Consider the following 23726-nt stretch of genomic DNA (forward strand, 5'->3'; position numbering starts at 1 on the left):
CTGTAAGGATTGTTTAGGAGAACACATTGATCATCACAGCAACAATATCACTTAGTTCTTGTGTGGCACATAATTCCTCAAATGTGGGAGATATGAGCAGAATAACACCAGCAGTGCTAAAGAGGTATCAGAAACATTATTTTTTTAGTAGTATTTCCATTTTTCAGCTAGGAGCTCTGGTAGATTTTTCAAATTACTCCTTTTTAACAGAGTCAGGGAGATGTTAAAGGGCTGTGCCTTTATGTGCTAGTTTTATACGTGAATAATAGAAGATAAACTTTTTTTTTAGCTAAGGTTGACCTAAAGTTGGGGAGAATCAGTTGAGATAGGGAAGGGTTTGGTTTTGTGATGGATCCAATCTATAAATCTTGCATAATGTAGAAAATCAGAGCAGATGCCTAAAGTGCTACACTAGGTACTTTGTAAATAGCTTGAAGTGATTTGTTTGACACAGTAAAATTTCACGTGGAAATTTCCTCATTCCCTTTCCTTCTTTGTCTCTTGTTCTCCCCATTTTTTTGCACTTCTGTGTTGCTGACATGCAGCAAAACTCATGTAGATGGGGTAGCAGGTATATATATATATATATATATATATATATATATGTACATCTGGAGCTATGAGTTTAAAAACCTGTTTTTGTATGTCTGAGGAGTTTAATCAGCATCATGTATTCCTGGCATGATTTTTTATATTAAACTTAAGACTTGGAAATTTTTACAGTGGAACAGAAGTAATTCAAATTGTATCCAGCTGTGTTTTGCAGTTCCAAAGCCAGTAATTTTATCTAATTAATACCTAAGGGTAGAACTTAATCTAACTGATTGCATGTACATGTCATTGCTGTTTGTTACATAACTTGATTGCCGGTGCACACATAAATGTCAAATGATGAGTCCATGGGATTTTTTTCTCTGACTCTCTTAAACTGAAAGATTCCTTATAAATGAGTATTATTGTGTCCCACTCAAGAATAAAACTGAAATAAAGCACTATTTGAAATGCGTTTCAGGAGGACTGTGTTGTATGAATGCATCTGTAGGACAGTAGGAGTTGAAATTGTCCCTGCTATAGCTACTTTGGTGTAAAGGACATTATGTTAAGGATAAAAGTTCTCAGATAGTGACAATTTGCTCTTCTAAATCCTCATCTTGAGAGAAGCTAATTTTGTGTGCAGTGCAGATGACAGAAGCCCATGGCATTCACCTGTATGTGCTTGCTGCAAAAGGTAATTAAAATGCTCAAGGCCAAATATTCAAGGCTGAAACTGATTTTTATTTACTTTAAATTCTGTAAAACTTTCAAGGATATTATATGGAAATAGTAATTTTCCCCCCTTCTTTGTGTAAATACTACTATAAAAGAGTGATTTCTTAACTATTTCTTTTGCTTCTCTTGCATTTTATAGAATTATAGAATGGTTTGGGTTGGACCTTAAAGATCATGTAATTCCCACTTCCCTGCCATGGGCAATTACACCTTCCACTAGACCAGCTTGCTCACAGCCTCATCCAGCCTAACTTTTAATACTTTTAGGAATGGAGCATCCACAACTTCTCTGGCCATTTTCTTTTTGTTTCCTTTGGTCTAAGAAAAACGTATCATGATTCAGTTCACCATTTGCCAGTGTCTCAAGTGTTAAAACCTGTTCATGATTCTGGGAATGGGGTTTAGGCACATAGGAAATTTGCTTGATTTAGGTATGGCTTTAGTTTCTGTTTCTCTTAGCCAAGAAGATGCCAAAGCAGACGTAATTTTTTGTCAAAGTGGTGCTGGTAAAGATGTAAATGTAGTGCTCTACTGCTTGGAAAAGGGCTTATCACCTCCAAAGAGACTGTGATGCTGCAGGCTCACAGTGGAGTTGAAAGTATGATGAGCTAATCCTCGTATGCTCCATCTCAGAAAACACCTGACAGCTGAGTTCAGCAGCTGTCTGTATTCAGAAAAGACTGTTTAGCTTCAGTTTTAAATGTTCAGAAGATGGATTTTTTTTGTGAAAGTGGTGGGTTTTGTTTTTTTAATTCTTAGTAGTAAAACACAGGGTGACACTAGAAATTCCCCAAACTTCCTCGACGCTGATAGCAATTAAGCGTCCTTAGATCCCAGTTCTGCAAAGGAGGCTGCTCTGTGCTTTGGCCACCTCTGAACATGATTATTTTTGCAAAAGCCATTCCCTGAGGTAAAATTTAATACAGATGCCTTTTTACAGCATTTCCAAAGCATTGTACAATCCTGGTCAGTACTTTACAGGTGGAGGGTCTGAGAAGCCGTGGCCTTGTGCAAGGAGGGCCAGCAAGAGCTTAACTTTGGTCCTGTGCTCTGTCCTTTAGTCACAGCTCTTGTGTCTTTTGGGTTTTGTACAGCACTTAGCATGACTGATTCAGTGTTCATTTGCCACTCAGGCTTAGTAATTCACAGTAAATAGCCCAATAACAAACACACAAACCATACTAAAAACAGCTATGCATTTTTACTTTCTCTTTTTGCCACTGCTATTAAAAGGGAGGGGTCAAGGTTTAGATTATCTTTTGACTGGCTATTTTAAACAACACACAGAGTTTATGTGTGTTAGGACATTGGAAAAGAAGTAGAGAAGAATAAATTTAAGGCTTAAAAATTACTTGAGATTTCCATCCTGAAGGCAGCCTCTCTCCCCTAATTAAAAGGGCAGACATCACTTGACTGCAATATTAAATGTATCTGTGGGGTCTTCTTAGTATGGTGGCAAGAAGTCTAACAAGACAGAGAATCACACCATGGTTTGAGTTGGAATGGACTTACAGACTGTCTACTTAGCCCTTTGCCATGGGCAGGGATAGCTTCCACTAGACCAGGTTGCTCCAAGGCCCAACCAACCTGGCCTTGATCCCTTCCAGGCATGGGGAATTCACAACTTCTCTGTGCAACATATTAAATAGTCAAGGTCAAATGTGGTCAGATTAGGAATAGGCTTAATAGTAAGTGTAGAAGTGATTACCTGTTGGAATGAATCACTGAAGATGCCCTGTCTGCCTCCAATTCAGATCAAGACTAGATTTGCTTTGATGAAGCACACGCTGTTAGGGACAATAAAGGAATAAACACACCAGAAAATCTACAAACCAGCAGGACATTGCTATGGAGGAGGTCATGACAAAGCAGAACAGGGCTTGGTTGAAGCACAGAAGGAATCTTTGCTTTCTGTCTCTCTGAACGGCAGCACAAATTTGATTGAGGCCAGCTTGACAGAAATGATGCTGAGAGGCTGCTTACATCTCCTGAGTGTGATAATGGAATGTGATTAATTTAGGTGCTGGTTAAATATGGGATTGCTTATCTTATGTGCTTATCATACCTGGTTATGCAAGGGCCAGACTTTGGAAGGGCTGTCAAAGGCAGAGCAGATGAGCACTGTGTCAGTACAGGTCAGACCTTGAAGATGAGATGGGGAAGAGCTAAGCTGAAAGATAGAAGAGCAGAATTCCCTTTCTGTCTCTCATTGCCTGTCATGCCACAGCCCTTTACATTGGCTTCATTCCCTATGAAATATTTGTCCCAACATCCATTTTCATATCTGTGTAGTCCAGGAGTATGTCCAGATAAAATTTCCTCTCTTTTCCCTTTATACAGACGAGTGACTGTAAAAGGTACTCAATGCTTGTGGATTAACTCCTGACAAAATACCAAATTAATTTTCAGGTTGGGCTGGTGCTTCTCTGTGTGGATTGCCAAGCTTGTCCTCCTCACGACACTTTAACACCCAAATAAACACCCTGAACCTTGATGTCCAGGGCATGTAGCTATTGTTGTTCAGTGTGCTGGTGCATGCCTGTACCTGTGTATTTTCCCAGACAAGTGGAAATCAGAGAAACCAGCCCTGATGGATCATTGCTATTGTTGCCAGTGTTTTTCTAGATTGTGACTCAATTTGTGTGGGTCAACAGGCACGTTGTGTTACTGCTTTCCTTTTGCTTTTAGCTGCTGAATGGGCAACTACAAACAGATGCAAATGCATATCATGGGGGGGAAATTATTTTCTTTCACCGCCCTGTGTTTTGTGATGAGCCATTGCTGCTGATTCAGTGTGCAACTGGAGACTTGTTTTGCTTGTTTATTTTATTTATAGTATTTTTAAAAGCTTTTCCTGAATGAAGAGGGATTGACTCATGGAATATTCTTGCAGGTTCTAGGTTCTCTCAGAATGGCAATTTTAGTTGTTTTTCTGTGCTTAGTTCTTTTAAATGTCCAGGTCATGCCAAGAGGATCCAGTGCAACAATGCCCTTAAAAATTAAGTCTATTTTCAGTCTTCAATTAACATTTGTTTAATTTAAATTCACTTTTCATTCTGAGTGTTCACTCACCCATGCTGTTGGATAAGGAATTCTATTTTGCCTTTTCTTGTACTGAGATGCACTAAATTTGAATTTTTTGTTTTGGTTTTTTTTAGAACAATATATCTGAGTCTTGCTGTTAAGCTCTAGATCCAATCCTAGGGCTGGGTCTTGCTTGAGGTTCAAGAATGATGTTTTCTCTGCATTAAGCACTCTGTACTCAGCCTGGTTCAAGATGGAGCCACAAGGATCTCCTCATGGTGCACAAATGTAATCTTCTATTGTGTATTTCAGTTCCATACTTACGAATCTTCAATTACATGTTTCTCTAAACACTCCAAAGGTCTTCTTGCTATTCAGTTTCTAATAAAGGCAGATGAACATGGAGGTGTGAAGACTTGTTTCAGAGTAGGAGGCATCCACTGCCTATCCTGGCTTGTTGGGCACCAGCAGCCCTGTGACCTGTGCTTGTGGGAACACCTCATTCTCTTCCTGAGCACAATCTCTGCTCAACGGCCTCACGGTTCAGAGTTTATCTCCAAAGAGACGATTCAACAATAATAAGAAATCTTAAATATGCTGACTGTGAACAGCTCCTCAGGTCCTGCCTTGAAGAGCCGGGGAAAGATGTGGCCAAGATGGGAACTTTGAAGAAGTTCTATATATGTATATAATATATATAAAGTTATATATATTTTATAAAGTTATATAAACTTTATAAACTTCATAAAGTTACAATTAGTCCCATGACATCTCTTTCACTCTGGGCACTTAAGATTATTAATTTTTTTTGCTCACTAAAAATTATTTGATTTATTTAACATTTATTTAAAGCCATATCCAGGATCTTAGAATGTGAGTGCAATGTTAGTACAAATCACCTTGTGCCATGCTGCCAGAAAGAGGGATTTTGCACTAACAGATGTTTAGCTTTTCATTGGAAGTGTAAAATTATAGGATTTCTCTTGTTATTTTTGGAAGACCACCAGCGTGGGCTTGACATTTTTTCCAATAATAGGGAAAAAAAAAATCTCCCTTTTAAAGAGAATTTTAAATAAAGATAAAAAATAATACTTGTTTTTCAGATCTTATTCAGGTACTTGAGGGAATTAAGCTCACATGTACACAAATGTGTAGAAAATTTTCAGAAATTCTCTTGCTAAATGCTGGTTTCTCAATTACCTGCTGAACCTGGATTGTCACCAGAGAAGGTGGAACCTTCTTGTGAACTTATCAATAAATGGGTGAGGAGATTTAGAGGGCATGACCCTTGTGCCACACTCCATTTCCACCATATCGAAAAGGTTTTGATTAATTTGAATAAAGCATCTGGTGACAATGTCAGAGAAGCAGAGTGAAGAGCCAGAGGAAGATTTTGGAGCTGGGGGCAGATCTCAGGGCTGCTGTCACCAAATCAGTGGTGAAGCCAGGCAATGTGAATGTGGCTGAAAGGTGTGGGGCATAAAATGAAATAAATCAACAAAGTGATTATTTTCTTGTGGGAGGGAGACTGCAAACAAGAGACATTTTGGGAAGAAGGCTACTGATTTCTTCTGAAAAAGCTATGAGAGGAAGGAACAGGCTGGAGAAGAGTTTTGCTGTACAACCATGCTGGGGTTGCTGCTGATCTCTTTGGAGGTGCTCCACTTGGAGCATGAGGGACTTAGGAGTGATAACAGTAAAACAAAAATAAAATTATATTTGAAATTTACAGCGTGATCAAGGATCCCAGAGACAAAAGGACAGTAAGATGTGAAGAGGTGCTAGGCAAAGTGAAATTGATTATTTCAATTAATAGCATTTGAATTAAACTTAATTAAGCTTTGGTTTTGGGTTTGTTTTTTCGTTCATGTTGTATAACAGGATAAAATGAAATCAGAGAAAATTCACTCTGAGCATCAGGTCAAAATTTGTTTTGAGAAAATTATCAAAACCATTTCCTTTGAAAAGTTTTTAAAGCATTTCAAACTGGCCCAAACAATACAGAAAAAGGAATTTAAGAAATCATCCTGCACTGGGATACTGAGCAAACAAGAAATATGTTCCAGACTCCTCTCATTAATCTGTGTTTTTCTGTTCACAATATTTATTATAGATTAAATTCAGAAGCCCATACAGCAAAAAAAAATTGTAAATTCTACTTTTACTAATACACACGCTTATTCAAAATTTGTCAGTAGCTTTTGGAAAACATCAGTGTTTATTTTCTTCATCATTTGATATTGAACACACAAATTGTTTTGCTTTTAGGTGAGTCCCAAGGAACATTTACTTGCTGTTTGTGTCTGTGTCTTAGACTCTTGCTTTCACTGCAAGTATTTCCATTTATAAACTCAGAACTTGCTCTCTGTTTCTTGTTTAATGATATATTCAGAGGGAGTGGCATCAGAAAATACTGTCTTGTAGTGCAACACCCCTCTAATGGCTAAATATGACTGGATGTCTGTGTAGATGATCAGATGAACAAATACAGCAAGGAAGAAAAGATTAAAAGTGAAAAAAAAAATCCCCTCAAAAATGAGCTCTATAATTATTTCTCTGTGAGGAGCTGGAAACTGGAAAATTTATTTATAAGGCATTTTTATTCTCAGGGTGATAAGACTCAGTCAAAGTACCAGTAATATTAATACTGTATTGACAATTATTTTATTGGAGTGATTGTGTGTTGCACTTGGAAGTCACACTGAGGTGCAAACATCAAACCAAAGACTGGCTTGGGTCTGTGGTTTGCTGGTTCTTTGCAGCACGGATTGATCTGCTGGGGTGAGAGTGAGAAACACTCATCACATCTCGGGATGGAGCTTCCCCCTGCTCTCTGAGCTTCAGAGAGGCAAGAGGAGAGAGGAAGACCAGGTCCTGCCCACTCTGGGACACCGCCTGAGGGCTGCCAATTGCTCTTTTAACCCATTCAGAGTCACTGAGGAACAGTATTTTTATGATGATAATAAGGTACACAATGAGCCCCCCCGAGGACATTTTATGGGATCAGCTGATATGGTAAATGCCCTTATCAGCAGCACCCACCATCCAGACCTTTATTTGCAGTGCCTGTAAGTGACTCTTTTTTCTAAGACTGCAAATAAAGTCATGGAATTTCAATAAATAATTCAGCCCTGGATCTTATTTCAGGTTCAGCGTTGACTTTCAGCACCTGGCTGCTGTTATTATTTGCTAGTCTGATACGCTGCTTGGAGGCATGGAAATTTGGCTGCAATTCACCAACATTTGCAGAATATGTTGTGTGACCAGATTACTACCCCTGGCTCAGAGATTTTTAATAGAAAATTAAAATTCCAGGTGTTCCAGATTTAATTCTTACAAGAAAAACTTAATGTGGGATTCTGGTACTGTAATGGGAACCCTGCACACATCTTGTTTTGGAGAAACAACTCCTGTATTTGCACCTGATCTCCACTAGAAACAGGAATAATTTGGCTAGAATTTGCATTGCCTATGACACCTTTTGACACTGATCTGTCTCATTTTATTTTCTGCAGATTCCCCAGGGGGAAATGGTTGGGTTTTTTTGGTTTTGTTTTTGTTTTTTAATCTAATTAGCTCTAAGGATATAGAATCATCAATATTTGAAAGTATTAAAGTTGGTGCTTTGAGAATAGCTAAATAAGAGGTATTCACAAATTCTTTCTTCAGAGCACTTGTGGTTTTAATAATTTATTAGGAAGAAACTAGTGAATCCAAAGTATGACTCTGCTTTCACTGAAGTCGGTGGAAAATTTAGTGGGAATATTTTGTGTGAATTATGACTTTTATGGAATTACATAAGGTACGTTATCACTGAATCATAGAATGTTTTGAGTTGGAAAGGACATTTTAAAGGTCATCTAGTCTGATTCCCCTGCAATAATCAGGAACATCTTTAACTATATCAGTTTATGGAGAGCCTTGTCCAGCCTGACCTTTAAGGTTTCCAGGGGTGGGGCATCACCACCTACTCCATTGGAATATTAATGGGTGTGGCACATAAAGGCAAAATCCCAGATTAGGTCCTGCAGGCTTAAGCTTCCAAAATGAAGGAGCTGCATTTTGGATATGCAGAGCATGAAGAGGCACTGAGATCAATATCTTGCAGGACAAGATCCTTCCAGTACCTGAAGGGAGCCAATGAGAAAGATGGAGAGAAAATATTTACAAGAGCCTGGGGTCACAGGACAAGGGGGAACGACTTCAAAGTGAAAGAGGACAGGTTTAGATTGGATATTAGGAAGAAATTTTTCCCAGTGAGGGTGGTGGAGCCCTGGCACAGGGTGCCCAGAGAAGCTGTGGCTGCCCCATCCCTGGAAGTGTCCAAGGCCAGGTTGAATGGGGCTTGGAGCAACCTGGGATAGTGGAAGGTGTCCCTGCCTATGGCAGAGGGTTTGGAAATAGATGACTTTGAAGTCCCTTCCAACCAGAACCACTATGATTCTAAGTTTATTTGTCTTAATAAAAAGGATTTGTGACTTTCATGTTCAAAGCCATTACTTCTTCCTATGAGATACAACACTGTACCCCAAACAACCAACAGAACCAACAGTAGCTGATGCTTCAGCATCTCCATTGAATTTTACTGAAATCGTCACAATTTTCTAAATACTGCTGCGTCCTGACTCCCCAAATCCTGTCAGTTCTTGAACCCACATGCATAAATGCAACTGATAAGTAAGAAAAAAAGATTGCATGTATAAGGGATGTGACCATTTAGGTACCTTTGGAAAACCCCAGAAATGAGATGTCGACTTCCCTGGGAGTGAGAGCTGCTCCCTGCAATGCAAACAGGCGACGCTAGAGGGGATTTTACTACCACTCTATGTGAGGCATGTCCCTCCCAAAAACCCTTCCAAAACATATGTTCTAGTTCAGCCACAAGATGTTGGCTACAGGCTGAGCAAAATCTATGTTTGTATGATGCAAAAGGTCAGGAAAGATTATGATAATTGTCCCCTCTGGCCATGAAACTTCTGAGGGAAATTCTGGTCCTGTCAAAGTCACAGACAAAATTGCCATTGATTTCACTGTGGCCAGACTTCATCCTGTGCAGGTCAGAGGGAAGCAAATATCTGTGTCATCCAGCGTCCAGCACTGGCAGCAGGAGCAGATGTATTGTCAGAGTCACTAATATGTAGTGGTAAAAAGGATTTTTAAAACATCCTATGCCCTCTCTCCTCTTTGCAGCAGTATGAAATAAATCAAGACCAGTTTTACCAGCTTCTTTTGCTTTCTTCAAAGCCTCCACTAGATGCAGATTACACAACCTCCTTAGAAAGCCTGATTTTTGTTTCATTAGTCCTATAATTACACTCGATTTTTTCTGCTTCTAAATCTTTATTGTTGCAAATTGAGCAAAATACTCAATCCCATCTTCTGAGGGCATGAACAGCAATGGATCGTCATCCTCTTTGTGTAGCAGCCTTATACATGCTTGAGGGCTGTTGTTGTAGTGGAAGAACATGTGTACATCTCATTATCTTGTTGCTGTTTCCTGTGGAAGCACAGACTGATGATTCACATTGTGATTTACGTAAAACCTCCCTCATTTTACCCTCACCAGCTATTCCCCATCCTACATTTTGTACATTACATTTTGTTTTTCTCACATCTGAAGGTTTATTTTGCTAAATTTCATTTAAGTGACTTCAGACACTCAGTTCCAACTTCTTAGCATCACTTTGAGTCTACTGCTCTCCTGGGAAATCCCAGTAACCTCTCTGTGCTTGTCGTCAGGAAACTTTGTAAGGTTCTGTCTGTTCCTTCCTCCATGTTGCTAATGGAAACATTAAACATGACTCATCTTGTCACAGATTTTTATGGTACCTCTATCTGTTAGGTCTTTATGCACTAGCAGAAAACTTGATTATTGCTGCTCCTTAAGTATTTTTTCAACTACTCATACAAGCACTTTGCTGAGGTTTCATGCAGGTCTTGTTTCCCTATTTCGTTAATGGAAATATGGTCTGGATCTGATGTCATAAGCCTTACAGAGGTCAGTTCTATGTACCTGCTGCTTCTTTCCTACCCAGAGGGCTAGGAAGCATGGCAGAGAACAAAATTTACTGGGGCTAATTGATGTAATTACTTCCTGATATGTCCATATTGTCTCCTCAACTTTAGATTTCCACATTCACTTGTAAGTTACTGTTACTCATTTGTTCTGGTATCTTTCTGTGTGTTAAACTAATATATCTTACATTTCTTGAGTTCTTTTCTTGTTTCTGTGGCGTCTCACAGTGAATTATTGATGTGTCCCCAAAAAGCAAAGCTTTTAAAAGCTGTTCTCTGAGGTTGCATCCACTGGCTGATGTGGGGATCCTGTGCCAGGATCTTGGTGAGTTGCTTTATTAGATTGGAAAAGGCTCAGGAAGAAGTGTAAAGGATGATTGTTATTTGTTGATCAAGCCAAGAATGAAACACCTGTATTTTCAGTCCACTATGTTCCAGAACACAGGAATTTTGTGCACAATCTGCTATCAAGTGCCATGACAAGAATGGCAATTTTTGGTTATGAAGAATTTCAAGATTTTGCTCTAAATAGCGCTAAGTCTAAAAAACCCATTTTAAAACATTCACAGCACTACTGAACAGAGGCTGTGGTGGGTTTTCTGTGAGGAGGGAAACTGCAACAGTAATTTTAAAAGGGAATTTTGGTTGCTGGGTGGGCTGCTGGGCAGCCAGGAGCCCTGTGAGTCCTGCTGAGCTGCATGTTGTGACCCTCCAGATTTGTGTGGTCCCAGCACCCTGCTTGTCCTTGGGGGCTGGCCAAAGACCACAACTCCAGGTGTATTCCCCAAGGTGATATGGCCAAAGCTTTTGTTCCATCAGGTATTTGTCAAATTCCAAGTGAGCTCCTCAAAGAATATTCTTCCAATGGTGATTTTATTTTTGAACACCCTGAATTTTTTGTCTACTTGCCCAAGAAACTCACAGTCAGTGATACTTCCCTCTTACTGAGGCTTTTAAAATCAGCTTTTCATTTTGGGTGGCTTGTGGCATGATTTGCCAAGTTTAGAGAGTTGATACTTGTGAGAAGTCAGCTGCCTTCAAATCGTCTCACAAGATCTAGAACTGTTATCCACTCTGAAAATGTCAGCCTGCATTAGCACCCATCCTTTAGCTTGTATTTTGCTGACATTAAAAGAATATAAATACATGTTCTATGTGATTTCTTTCTACAGTACTGCTGGTGTTAATGACTCTCACTCTTCTGGGGGCTTTTCCCTTAGACATCACCCTGTGAAGGTCAGTCTTGGTGCACAGAAGTTCCTCACAGCAGAGCAGGCTGGAATATGGTCTCTTGGGAAAAAAAATGTTTTGGTACCAAACTTTATATGTATATATATACATAAATACATACATACAAACACACACACACACATATATATACACACACATACATACATATATGTACATATATACATACACACACATATATGTGTGTGTGGGTGGTGGTGTAGGAAGTTTTGTTACAGTTCCCACTGCCTCTGATTATCTAATATTAAATTCTAATTGGGTTGACCACATGCAAAACTAAGTACCAGATCTACAAAAATAAATGAGATGAAAATAATACCATATTCTTGGGTGTCAGACCAGTCTATGCTCTTCTACTCTAGTAATATTTGTCAAGTCATGGAACTGTAGAAGAAAGCAGAAGAGGTGATGGAATAGCATGGAATCCTTTCCATGTGATCAGACCAGTCACTCATGTTTAGTCTGTAGTCTTCTAAATTTAAACTGCACATGACTGATTGGAATTCTCAGACATCACAAGGATTATTTCAGAGCAAAACTTATTTCATGCAAGAGGAAACAGAGTGGCCAGTGGCTCCAACAAAGCCCTTCAGGTGCTGAGGCCTATTTGTTCAGGTTGCTCCTTGTTCATTCAGCTGTTCTGCTATCAGGATCTCAGCTGATGTGGCAGATGATTCTGATCTTTAACTGTAAATATCCTAAGCCATCATGAAAGGATTCTTTGGAAGAAGCCAACCTATAGGACTGATCCCTTCCTGCCCATGCTGCTCCTCATGTGGATATAAAAAGTTGAAAAATCATGATTTACCAGACCTATAGATAATATTTGTCATGTCCTAACTACATGATGCCCACAGGGTCTCCAACGTGCAATTCCATCTCCTGAATGTCTCAGGAGTACAAATGCATCTCTTCCAAAGCTGCAGAGATGTGAGAGTGTGGTGGCAGCTCCTTGGAGATCCTCAGCCCTGCTGACGTGCTGCTCAGCTGGTTGAACCCAATGTAAGAAGCCAGCTCCTCTCAAATTGGCCAGCAGCACAGACCAGTTCAGCTTATGTGCATCTAAAATATATGCCTGTATGTAATGCCAAACTTGGACAGCATTTTGGCTGGCTTTTGGGGAGCTGGCTAAAGACTCTTACCACTTCCTTTTTGTTTTGTTACTACCCTGACAGTCCTTCAGGCAAATGCTCTATTTTTATTTGACATATATGCACATGGTCCATTTCCATTTCCATGTGTGTGTGCTTAGGAATCTATTCCTGCTCTATCTTGCCTTCCCTTGGAAGGCTGCTGCCCACGGCTTCTCCTAGCAAAACGAAATCTCAGGAAAAGTCCAATGAAGTTAAAATGTTGTGCAGCAAATTTATTATTGTTTTTATAGGCCCTGGCTCAGGAAAGTACTTAAGTATGTGCTTAAGTTCTACTGAAATCAACAGGACTTAAGAACATGCTTAAAGTCAAGCATATACTTCCTCTGAATTGGGATGTATTTCAGCACATGCTTAAATGCTTTCCTGAACCAGAGCCACAGTCAACAAGAGTGTCCTGTGATACACAGGGCTTGTGAGACTAGATTTACTTCTTACTTAAGACCTACCAGCGCTGCTCTATGAATGTACAGTTCTTAACTTGCTTCTTGGTTGGTGGCACTCCAAAAAAGCTCACTGGCTTTTGCATTTGGATGAGAAGTTGGGAAAGAAAAAAGTACAAGAAAATGGAAAAAAAAATAACCCTTACTAAAGCAATACCTTGGCATGTCTGATCTCATGTTGCAACCCATGTTTTTTCCCTACAATGGAGATTTGTGCTATTGTGTGTGTGGTATAATTACTAAGACAGATTTTTTTTTTTCTTAATAGCATAATAAATAGGATATTTCCTGGCCTGCTTTGCCTTTCCAATAGGATTTTCACTTCCCCTTTGGGTTCTGAGCGTAAGGAGAGTAAGTGTCAAAAGGCAGGAGCTTTCCCAGTTTTAAAACAGAGAGGGTGTAACCATGTGTAATGTGAGCCTTGAGTTTGATTGTAGGGATGATGAAATCAAATCCCTTCTTAATCCTTACTGGGAAACATTGAGGTGAATTAGCCTGCTTGGTTTTGTTAACTTGCTAAAATCCTCTGGAAAAAGAAATGTGTTTTAATGTCATCAAAAATATCTCCTTGCTTTACCTAACAGACCCCTGGACCATGTGCAGAGTGACCTCAGTGCAGTGAAAAATGAAGAAGAGGGAGGATAGATAAACCCAAATACATTCTTTGCCTAGAAAACCCAGTGTTTTGCCATATGCAATTATTTCCAGTGCTGCCATTTTTAACCTAGTTGCTTAGTCATTATTTATGATGGTATATTTCTTTAAAGTTCTGTATTTTGGGAAAAAATGGAACTTGTCTTTTTTTTTCTCCCTTAAGGTTAGTTAAAATAATATACAGTTGTCTGTGTGTATTGCAGTCCCTGTGCATGTACCAGTTAGAGTATTTTTGGAATATGTGAGGAAATTTACTCCAGTTATTTAATTTATAGCAAAGTATTAGCTTGAACTTGAGAAGAGCTCCCTGTTCACATCGTTCAGCTGTCCTGTGCAGTGGTTGGAGGCTTTTGATATTGCCATGACTTCACAAAAATATTTGACACAAGTTCATAAAATCACCGAGATTATTTTTTCTCCTTCCCAAAACCACATAAATTTTGTTAATTGATGATGTGTTCATGCAGCCCCCACACATGCACACAAAAGTCATTAAGGTTTAATTAATTCACTAAAAACAGCTAAACTATTTAAGGAGGAGCACCTTATAATTAATAGAGGAGAACGTGTTGTTCATTCTTGCCATTACTCAGATAGAGGGAAGCAGCTGGTCTGACAGTAGGCTTTTCCTGATGTGATTATACTGAGTTGCTTGGTGTGAAGGACAAATGCTGCTGGAGACTAAACAGAAAAGCATACTTTTTGAGTAGGTAAACGAATAAAATTATGTTTGTAGGAAGCAATGTGAACAGAAAGTGCTGTTTCCAAGATGGAGAAACGTGTCCAGAAATTCTGTCTCCACAAACTCCAGTCTTTTCTATTGCTGGGGTCCACGTCCATCTCACTTAAAACTAAGACACTCAGTGGATTCAGTCAAAGTGAAGGGTGGACAGATTAATCTTTCAGATGTGAATCTTGGCCTTGCCCACACAGGAGGCCTTCCCTTGGTCCCTTCCCTCCTAAGTTAAACTTCAGTGGGGTTAGTAGTGATTGGCCAAAGAGTCTCGCCCAGCAAATCCTCAAATCTATTATACCTTTCCATGGTCACTATGGGAATTTGCCTTTTCAGGCGAGGTTCTTCTCAGCTGGGAGTGCACTTTAACAACTCTATCTCCTTTATCTTAGTGCCCACAAAGCCTCATGCCTGTCCCTAGCTGCAGTGTTTTATTCAGAATTGTCAGTACTATCCCTACTTGCAGTCATTATATCAGAAATATCCAATATTACTGGCAGGGAGAGTGCATATGGCACCAGCTTGATCCGTTTCATAAGTGCTTCATCACTTTTACTGTGTTTCAGGGAAGCTGCATGAGAAAGCTTTTGTGAAAAACAGCAGGGAAAAATGGTGGTTCTCCAGCTTGTCAATTATTTGTTCTTTTCTTTCCATCCACCACTTGAGTTCTTGATGAAGGTATTATTTAATTCCTGCCTTTCTGAACCCTTACCCTTTGACAAATATGTTACAAGTTTGTATTTATGCACAACTGGGGTGCTTTAAGAAAGCTGTTTTTCTTTGAAGCTGAGTGACTAAGCCTGAGAAGTTTTCTTTCTCATCTCCTCCTGGTAGTTAATAGACTTCACAAGGGATCTCAAAACACTCTGATAAACCTTTGAAGTTGTTACCTACTAAGGTTTTGCTCTTTCTGAGTGCTGAACGTTGAATTACTGACTGCTGTTAGAAGCAATGAGAAAGGATTCACAAACCCGACAGAGCCTTGCCTATAATTTCCACAGAAAAAGAGCTGAATATAATGGATAAATTGTGTTGCTGGGGAGATTTTGATTCTGTTCCCTCCTCTGTCACCAGTTTGCCTTGTGATTTGTGGTAGCATTTTCAGTTATGCCAGTCACATGAAATCAAAACCTATGAGTCAGTCTCCACCCAAATCATGAGCCTGGCTTCCAGATCCCAGAGCTTTGAACAGAGATCATATCGATCATACTGTACTTTTTCTTTAGTTTATCTTTTGTTTTTGGAATTTCCTCTGCCTATTCCCAATGTGTCTCTAGCAATAAATGTTTCCCATTGCATTGGAAGTGTTGAAAAGGAATTTTGACCATTTGGGACTGTTGGAGACCTCGTTTGATCTACACAATTTTATTTTTGATCACCAGGTCAATCTTATTTCTTCTAGATTTCACATCTTCTTCCTTTTCCCTATGATTTCTGCATCCTTTAGCCCCACAAAATCCATCACTTCTGTTTCTTCCTTGTCTTTCTCATTCTTCCAGGCACATGGTGAAACTCTTGGGGATGTCCTTTGCTAAGAGCTGGACTCAATGATCCTTGAGTCCAACTCAGAGGATTCTGTCATTCTGTGATTCAGCTGATTCAGTGATTGTGTGATTCAGCTTCTCCGTCCCATTTTAAGTCCTTTGGTCTGGAGATGGTTTTTCACCATTCCCTTGAAGGACAGAGAACATAAAAGAAGATGCACATCTGGGTAACCCTTCATCTTTGCATGAGAATAAACAAACGTAAAGAGCAGGGAAATTGTGTTCCTATGTCTTTCCTGAAAAAGATTAAATTGTGATTTATGACTAAGACGGTGAAAAAATCAAGGGGAAGTTTGGTGTCATATCGCTGTTTTCTCCCATAGCATTTGCCTCTTTTCGGGAAGGGTAAGAAGTCAAAAGCTCCTGGCAATGGTTTAACAAGCTAAATCCAAATCAGAAAATGTGACTTTGCAGTAATTATGGCATGCATTATGGTGGTGCCTGGAGTTCCCATGGTGCCATTATTGCTTTGCCATGAAATCTGCAGAACAGAGCTAATGGTTAAATTAATGGAATTTTGCAAAACCAGGCTACTCACACCTCAGATAGATGGGAAATACATTCTCTCTTGCTCATCCTCGTGCCCTACATTCTTTCACCTACATGATTTGCTGATCCTTGCATATAACATGTGCCAGACATACTGCAGATCCATAATTTCAAGTAAAACTTCAGCCAGACTGTTCCCCCATATATCCAAGTACCTCTAGAGTCTGAGTGCTTGAAACTGAATCTGAATCCAGATCAAAACTCTTTATACAGCTCTGAACTTTGTGACAGGTTGTCTCTAAGCCTTGAATTCACACTCTCCCCCTAGTTTGGTGACAGGAAATGTGGAATTTGTTTTTAAACCCAGAATCATCAAAAGTTGCATTCAAGACATGAGAAAGATTCTTGATGTCCACCAAAAAATCTTTCGGCTGAATGTTTCACAGGCAAGGCTAAATTTGTAACAACTGGACATGTCTCAAAAATGTTTCTAGTTGTGCTGGGGATGTTTCACAGAGCTGCAATAATTAGAAGGGATTCGTTCTTTAAGACAGATAAATGCTACCTCACAGCTTGAATATTAATAAGAGAAAATTTATGAGAGCCAACAGAGTAATATAATATTGTCTCCAAAGGAAAAGGGCATTTATTTGCTTAGCTCTTTCATCAGCCGTTTTTGGACACACACAGTGTTTAAAATACAGTTATGCAATCCATGTGGGTCAACAACGGAAGATTGGTTGCTTCACCAGGATTATAAGAATCTTTTAAACACAATGGTACCACAAATTAAAATGGAAATCTATCAAAACAATTATCGTCCTGAAAGCCTTGGCCACAAGCATAATCATTGTAGAAGGATGTTGTCCTTGGCCAAAGCTTTGGCACAGTTCAGCTGTTGTTGTTTGTATCCTTCCATGGCTCATAGTTAGAATTTGCATTGCTAAGGACCATAAATTTTTAGAGGAAAGCATAGGCTGTTCCTCAATGCTAACACTAGCAATTTTGTATTGTTGTGTAGTGGTTTGTAGGCAACTCATTAGATACTAGAGATAGGAACAGACTGAATGTGGTGGTTGAAACCTACCTTGAACCTTGGAAGAACTCAGATGGGGATTTCTGTCTGGACCTGGCTGTTTGTGTCTGAGGCAATCATTGATGTCAACAAGAATGAGTCAATGTCCTGAGTTTTTGGGTTTAGCTCTAAAGTACACATTTTAGATAGTAAAATAGTGAAGTAGATATTGATATATCAATATATTTATCTGATATAAACTTCAGTCTACAGACTTAAATAAAGCAGAAATCAGGTCCTGAGTGTGTCCACCCTGTCCATGAGGCAGGTGGTTCTGTAGGGATGAGAGCAGTTGCAAGAACACCCTGGATGTTTCTTGCCATCAGCAAGGGACACATCTCCTTAGAGATGTCCTCAGGAGAGGCTCCATGTTTCATCCTTGAGCTCCTGACAAACGCTGAATCCTGCAGTAACTCCATTCTTGTGTTGATGATAAACTATATTAAATAACAAGCACTGCTGGTTATTTTTAAAATGCTTCTTTTTCTTTCACTATCCAATTTTCTGCATTGAGGGAGGTAAATGAGTGACAAGTCTGAAATCCATTTTTCTCTCTTTCTGTTCCCCAGGCTGGTATAGATGGAGAAAGCATTGGGAACTGCCCGTTCTCCCAGCGTCTCTTCATGATCTTGTGGCTCAAAGGAGTTGTATTCAATGTCACCACTGTTGACCTGAAAAGGTAAAAATTGTTCATTTTAATTGAAAATTGGTGTATGACCCAGTGTATGCACTATAGAAAGACCCCCTCCAAGTTAAATCATATTTTTATCTAGCCTAGAGAGCCTGTGGTGCACAACAAAATAGTTTGGATTCAGGTTTGGTTGTTTTTTTTTTTTCCCTCACTTGTGGAATGTTTTTATATTAAACAGGGTGCTTGGGGTAGTTTCAAAGTCTTCCAACCACAAATTACAGGAGAGAAAAAAAAAAAGGCAGACTGATTTTGTAGGAACTATAAATATCTGTGCAACTACCCGACCATAAAGATTAGTGATTTCACGACTTTTTCTCTGCTTGCAGAAAGCCAGCTGACCTGCACAATCTGGCTCCTGGGACCCACCCACCTTTCCTGACATTTAATGGAGAAGTCAAGACAGATGTTAACAAGATTGAGGAATTCTTGGAAGAGACTCTTGCACCTCCAAAGTAAGACCTTCAGTTTTTTTTTTCAGTCAATATTCCATTTCCTAGGAATGAAAGATGTCCTAAGAAGAGTTCCTAAAAAGCACTCCTTCCTACAACCTTTACTTACAGGAGTAATATTTATTTATGAAACTTGCTGGCTTCAGTGAGATGACTTCCATGTGTGAAGGTTACTTATGTGACTAATAACTGCAGAATGTTTTCTCTGTACACATTTCAGGATGCCCTTGTATGCAGAATTAAGGAGACCAGAACTAGAAAAAAATTGTAGGGGTCTGGTGGCCACATTTTGCAAAGCTAAAAATAACTTGGAATAGATGCTGAGAATTGCCACACAAAATATCTGTGCCAGGAAAAGCATTTTACAGTGAAAAAATAGAGGTTTCTGAGCTGTATGGTGTGTTAGGAAGGTTGGAAGGGAAACTGATTACAGAGGACAAGAGAGGCTCTGGAAGCAGAAAAGTGCTCATTATTCTAGTCAAGAAATGACAAGAGCCCATAACTGAAAGTTATAACTAAACTAATTCAAATTAGAAATAAGGCCCAGATTTTTTCAGTATGAAAAAGCTACCAATGAAAGATTTAGATTTACCAGATATGCCTTCCTTAGTCAAACATTTTGGACTTAATACAAGGATAACGGAAAAAAAAGAAATAGTTGGCTTGTGAGTTGGACCTTAGAATCTATGAATCCATCAAATTTGGCTTGGTTCCTTGTGGAGAATTTTACCTCCAAGTGAATCAGCAGCTAAAGGCCAGTCCTGAGGCAAGAGATCAGGCATTTAAATTTTCTGTATTCTGCTCCAAGACCACTGAAGTCAGTAGGAGTCATTAGTTTGTGTTTATCTTTCAAACCAATATATCCCTTTTCACCAAATATCTATAAAAAGCAATGCAGAGACTGGAACATTTATGTTCCTTCACTGGGTTAATCCTAACACCCCTTGCTATTCCATCCTGGAGTACATTTCCAGAGTAGAGGATTAGACACGACTGCCATTCTTAATGGAGGGATCTGCCTGCCAAACTCCCCTGCACCTTTCTGGAAATATATGCTTCCTTCTGATTTAAGGCTGATTTTGGACTGTGGTTGCAAAAAACACAAGTCCAATTACCTTTGTCTTGACACTATCCCTGTGTAGCTCCCCACATGCCTGCCTTGACAGACAGAGAGCAGATACTGTTAAGGGGTCTTTCAAGGTGTATTTTCAAGGTGTAAGGGGGTATTTTCAAGGTGTTGTTTTAAGATAATGAGTGTTAATTACAGTTCTTCACACAGGAGGTTATTCTCTCTTGTAAGTTATATTTGTAGCCACCACTGTGATGCCGGTCACAAGATGTTACTCTCCCCACTGCTTTTGCCTGTCCAGGTACCCAAAGCTGGCTGCTAAGCACCGGGAGTCAAACACTGCTGGAATCGATATCTTCTCCAAATTTTCTGCATACATCAAAAACACCAAGCAGCAGGATAATGCTGGTGAGTATGGCCATTGCCGAATGTGCCAGGGAGTTTGTGTGCTTAGAAGTGGAAGAATTTTGCCATTCTCTCATTATTTTGTTGTAAAATTTGTTCAGATGACATCAGGAACCGCTGCTGATCAGCTTGAGGTGGTTGGTTAGGTGAACTCAACTCACGTGTCTCCACAGTTGAATTAAATACAATCTGTAGTAGTAAATAAAAGAGCCACAGAGTGTTTGGTATCCTCTTTACCAACAGCCATGGCACGACTCCTGTCCATAGCCCAGTTTCCTTGCCAGAACAGGATCCCCAGCTGCTTATTGGAAGAGACTGGTGGCCTGTGCTACCTCCTTCTTTCCCCCAGCTCTACCTAGATGAGTGTGTGTTGGCTGGACCCAAACCTGTGAGAGCAGCTCACGCTTTATTAGATGTTGCCATTGGGCACTTGGCCATCTTATTTCATGATTATGTTACACTGTTATAGCTAATTTGCTCATATAAATGCAGTTATATTGAGACATTCCATATAAAGTAATTAAAAGAAAGAAGTGAATTTAAGAAATGTAATTGCATTCTGTAAGCTCCAGATTTTCCTTCACATTTGTTTATGAAAAGAAAGAGTCCCCCAGAAGCCAGATGCCATTCATATTTATATGCATCCCACACTGTCTTCTTAATAAAATTGCTGTTCTTCTCCACATTTCTTTCCCATCGGAGACGCAAGACTTCAGTGAGTCTGAGCTCCTCTTGCTCCATAAAGCTGTGGATTTACACATCCCTATCCCTTGAGATGACCTAGTAGAATGTTTCTAGTCATTCACTGATGTACCTTCTCCCTTATGTTACTGCTTTCACAGACAGAGACGTAAGGCATGTTGAATTCCATGGATTTATATCGTATCATTCAGAAAACACTAGATTTTGCAGGTTCCAGCTCTGCCACACATTTCATCTGTGCAATTATATTTCATTGCCTGGGGCTGACCCATGAGATAAAAGTGGGTAGATGATGATTTATGTCAGATAACAATCTCCTCTGTAATATTTTTGTGGTGTTAACAGAAGGAAATAATTACAGTGCTTCACTTCTCAGTGATGCTAAAAACTTGGGTTTTTTTTTTGTCTAATGCTAATAGGATGCTCAGCTAATCTTTATAGGAAGTTGTAAAAGGAAGATAAATTAAGAGTTAGAGTAAATAGGTGTAACAATGAAAGTAAAATATCTTGGCCATTTACAAGGAAGTTTTATGGTCTGCTGTGCAATTCTAAATCTTCAGCTGTGCTGCCCCACATGCACAGTCTCAACTCTTCTTTCTCAGTGACTGCAATATTCAAATCCCTGGGCTCACAAGAGTTGGCATCTCCAGCCAGGAGTAAATGGTTGTCCTAGAGGAGTCTGCATGTGGCCATAAGGAGAGCTGGAATTCAAGGTCTGATGTCCACTATGGTGAGATAATGAATCTAAACCCGCACAGCACTCCACATTTTCAGAAGCTGCAGTATGATCAAAGAGAGCTTTACCTAGTTCTGCATAACAAACTCTTGGTTTAAGTACTCATGTAAATGACAATTAAGCACACCAAAGTTTTAGAGACAAGAGCTGTTAAGCTGCAGGAGAGACACAATCTTTCCTCCCTGCAAACATCCTCACTCACTTTTCGTTACCTGGTTCCTGCTCCTGTCTTATCCAGACACTGCAGTCTCTGAATGTACTGATGCTTAACTTTCCTCTTCAAAGTAGAGAAAAGCTTTTAGCTTAATTTTATTACAGCTGTAGTGCTGCTCTGCAAGTAGAATAAAGCGGAGATGGGCAGAGTAGAACTGGATCTTTCTATGTTTCTATCTTTCTAACTGGATCTATAACTATGTTCTTTCTATCAATGAAGTAAGGTCCCTGGAATGGTCAGTACAGACCTCAATTTAAGCAGAGTAATTGACTGTCCGTTTTCAAGGGCTAAGGAAAAATAATTTCTCCCTAATCCCAAGGATTTTTTCACTTTCTGTCCAGTTTGTCTGAACAACAGCAGTTTTTCTGAAGGCTGATTTGGATGGAGGAGAATGAGTTAGTCAAAAAGTAGTTGTGTAAAATTTCTGGAGCAGTGGAAGGATTGTGTGCAAAGAGGAAAGGAGAGCAACACCATGTACATGTTTCCTAATCAACTTATTTATTTTTGATTGGTATTTCATAAATTCTTTCTTATAAAATTGCAACACTGATTCAAAAGGGATCTGGGGCTCTAGCCCAGATCTGGTAGATATAATTTTACAACAGGTCCTGCTGCATTATTCAAAATAATAGAATGGAATCACAGAATCCTAAAAGCTGGAAAAGACCTTGAAAACATCAAGTCCAACCTTTGATCACGACCCTGTCAATTAAACCGTATCACTGAGTGCCATATCCACTCAATTCTTGAATACTTCCAGGTTGGTGGCTCTACCACCTCCCTGGAAAGCCCAGCCCATTCCAATGCTTAACAACCCTTTCAGTGACTAAATTCTTCTTGATGTCCAGCCTGGCCTTCCCCTACTACAGCTTGAAACTTTCTGCTGAAGTAAATAGTTTTTATATTGTATTAATATTATAGTCTATTATATTTATATGTTAAATAGATTTTATACATTCATTTGTATATATTTTAATATTATATTTGTATATTATTATATTATATTATATTATATTATATTATATTATATTATATTATATTATATTATATTAACATATTTTTATTTTTCCTATATAACAGCAGAAGTAGTTATATATAGTTCTGTGACCGAAAAAAAAGCATTTTATAAACATAAAATATAATTACTTAGGTGAAGTCCCTTTCCCCTGTCTCCACATGAGGAGATGAGATCCAAATAGAGCAGAGATTGCTGCTTGTGGTTGTCATAAATGGTTTCTGTAGGTCCCAGCTGTGAGGTAAAGGTAATGTATGTCTCATAGTCATCCTCTGTACCCATTCCTAGCTCCAGCTGTTCCAGTGCTTGGGTTAATCTGGAAAGCCACACCAGTGACTGGAACATCAGTTGCACGTGATCAAAACACAGATAGGAAAAGAGTTGTTAGTAAATGAAAAATAGATTACAGAACCAAGATAATTCTATAAACAATAATTTTCATTTATTTTAATTGGAAATAGAGGTGGGGGCTGAGAACAGGAGAGCAAGGTGGCTAAAGCACCAAGCATCAAGTTCTTTAAAGTAAGTTCTCTTAACTCAGGAGCCTGGGAAGTGAATTCAGTAACGCGCGGGATATCAGGCTGGGAATTTGTGGCATCAGCCTGTCTCTGTCTGTGAGAAGTGTGAGTTAGGTGTGATTATGTGTGACCATTCCTTGTGGGGTACTGGTGTGTGCAACATGAGCTCTCTCCCCAGCCTGGGGCTGCTACATCTCTGCAGAAAAGTGGCACGAAGTGGTTGGGATAATTAATGATATTTATGCAGCATGAGGGCACTGAATGTGAGAATTGATGGGAATC

At 39.3% G+C, this 23726-nt stretch overlaps 1 protein-coding gene across 2 annotated transcripts in view; it reads left to right on the forward strand.

The window, feature by feature from the left end:
- The window catches only part of CLIC5 (CLIC family member 5), an 82643-nt gene that overhangs the window by 31877 nt on the left and 27040 nt on the right, over nucleotides 1-23726 (forward strand). For both annotated transcript variants that reach the window (XM_005528766.3, XM_005528767.3), the window contains 3 exons: nucleotides 18215-18324; nucleotides 18663-18788; nucleotides 20156-20262. In XM_005528766.3, the coding sequence (XP_005528823.1) occupies nucleotides 18215-18324; nucleotides 18663-18788; nucleotides 20156-20262 (343 nt within the window). The remainder of the gene's footprint in view (nucleotides 1-18214; nucleotides 18325-18662; nucleotides 18789-20155; nucleotides 20263-23726) is intronic.

The sequence above is a fragment of the Pseudopodoces humilis genome, chromosome 3 (genome assembly GCF_049639895.1).
Source record: "Pseudopodoces humilis isolate 2021_Gansu_Grassland_sample_001 chromosome 3, ASM4963989v1, whole genome shotgun sequence".
Taxonomy (NCBI): domain Eukaryota; kingdom Metazoa; phylum Chordata; class Aves; order Passeriformes; family Paridae; genus Pseudopodoces; species Pseudopodoces humilis.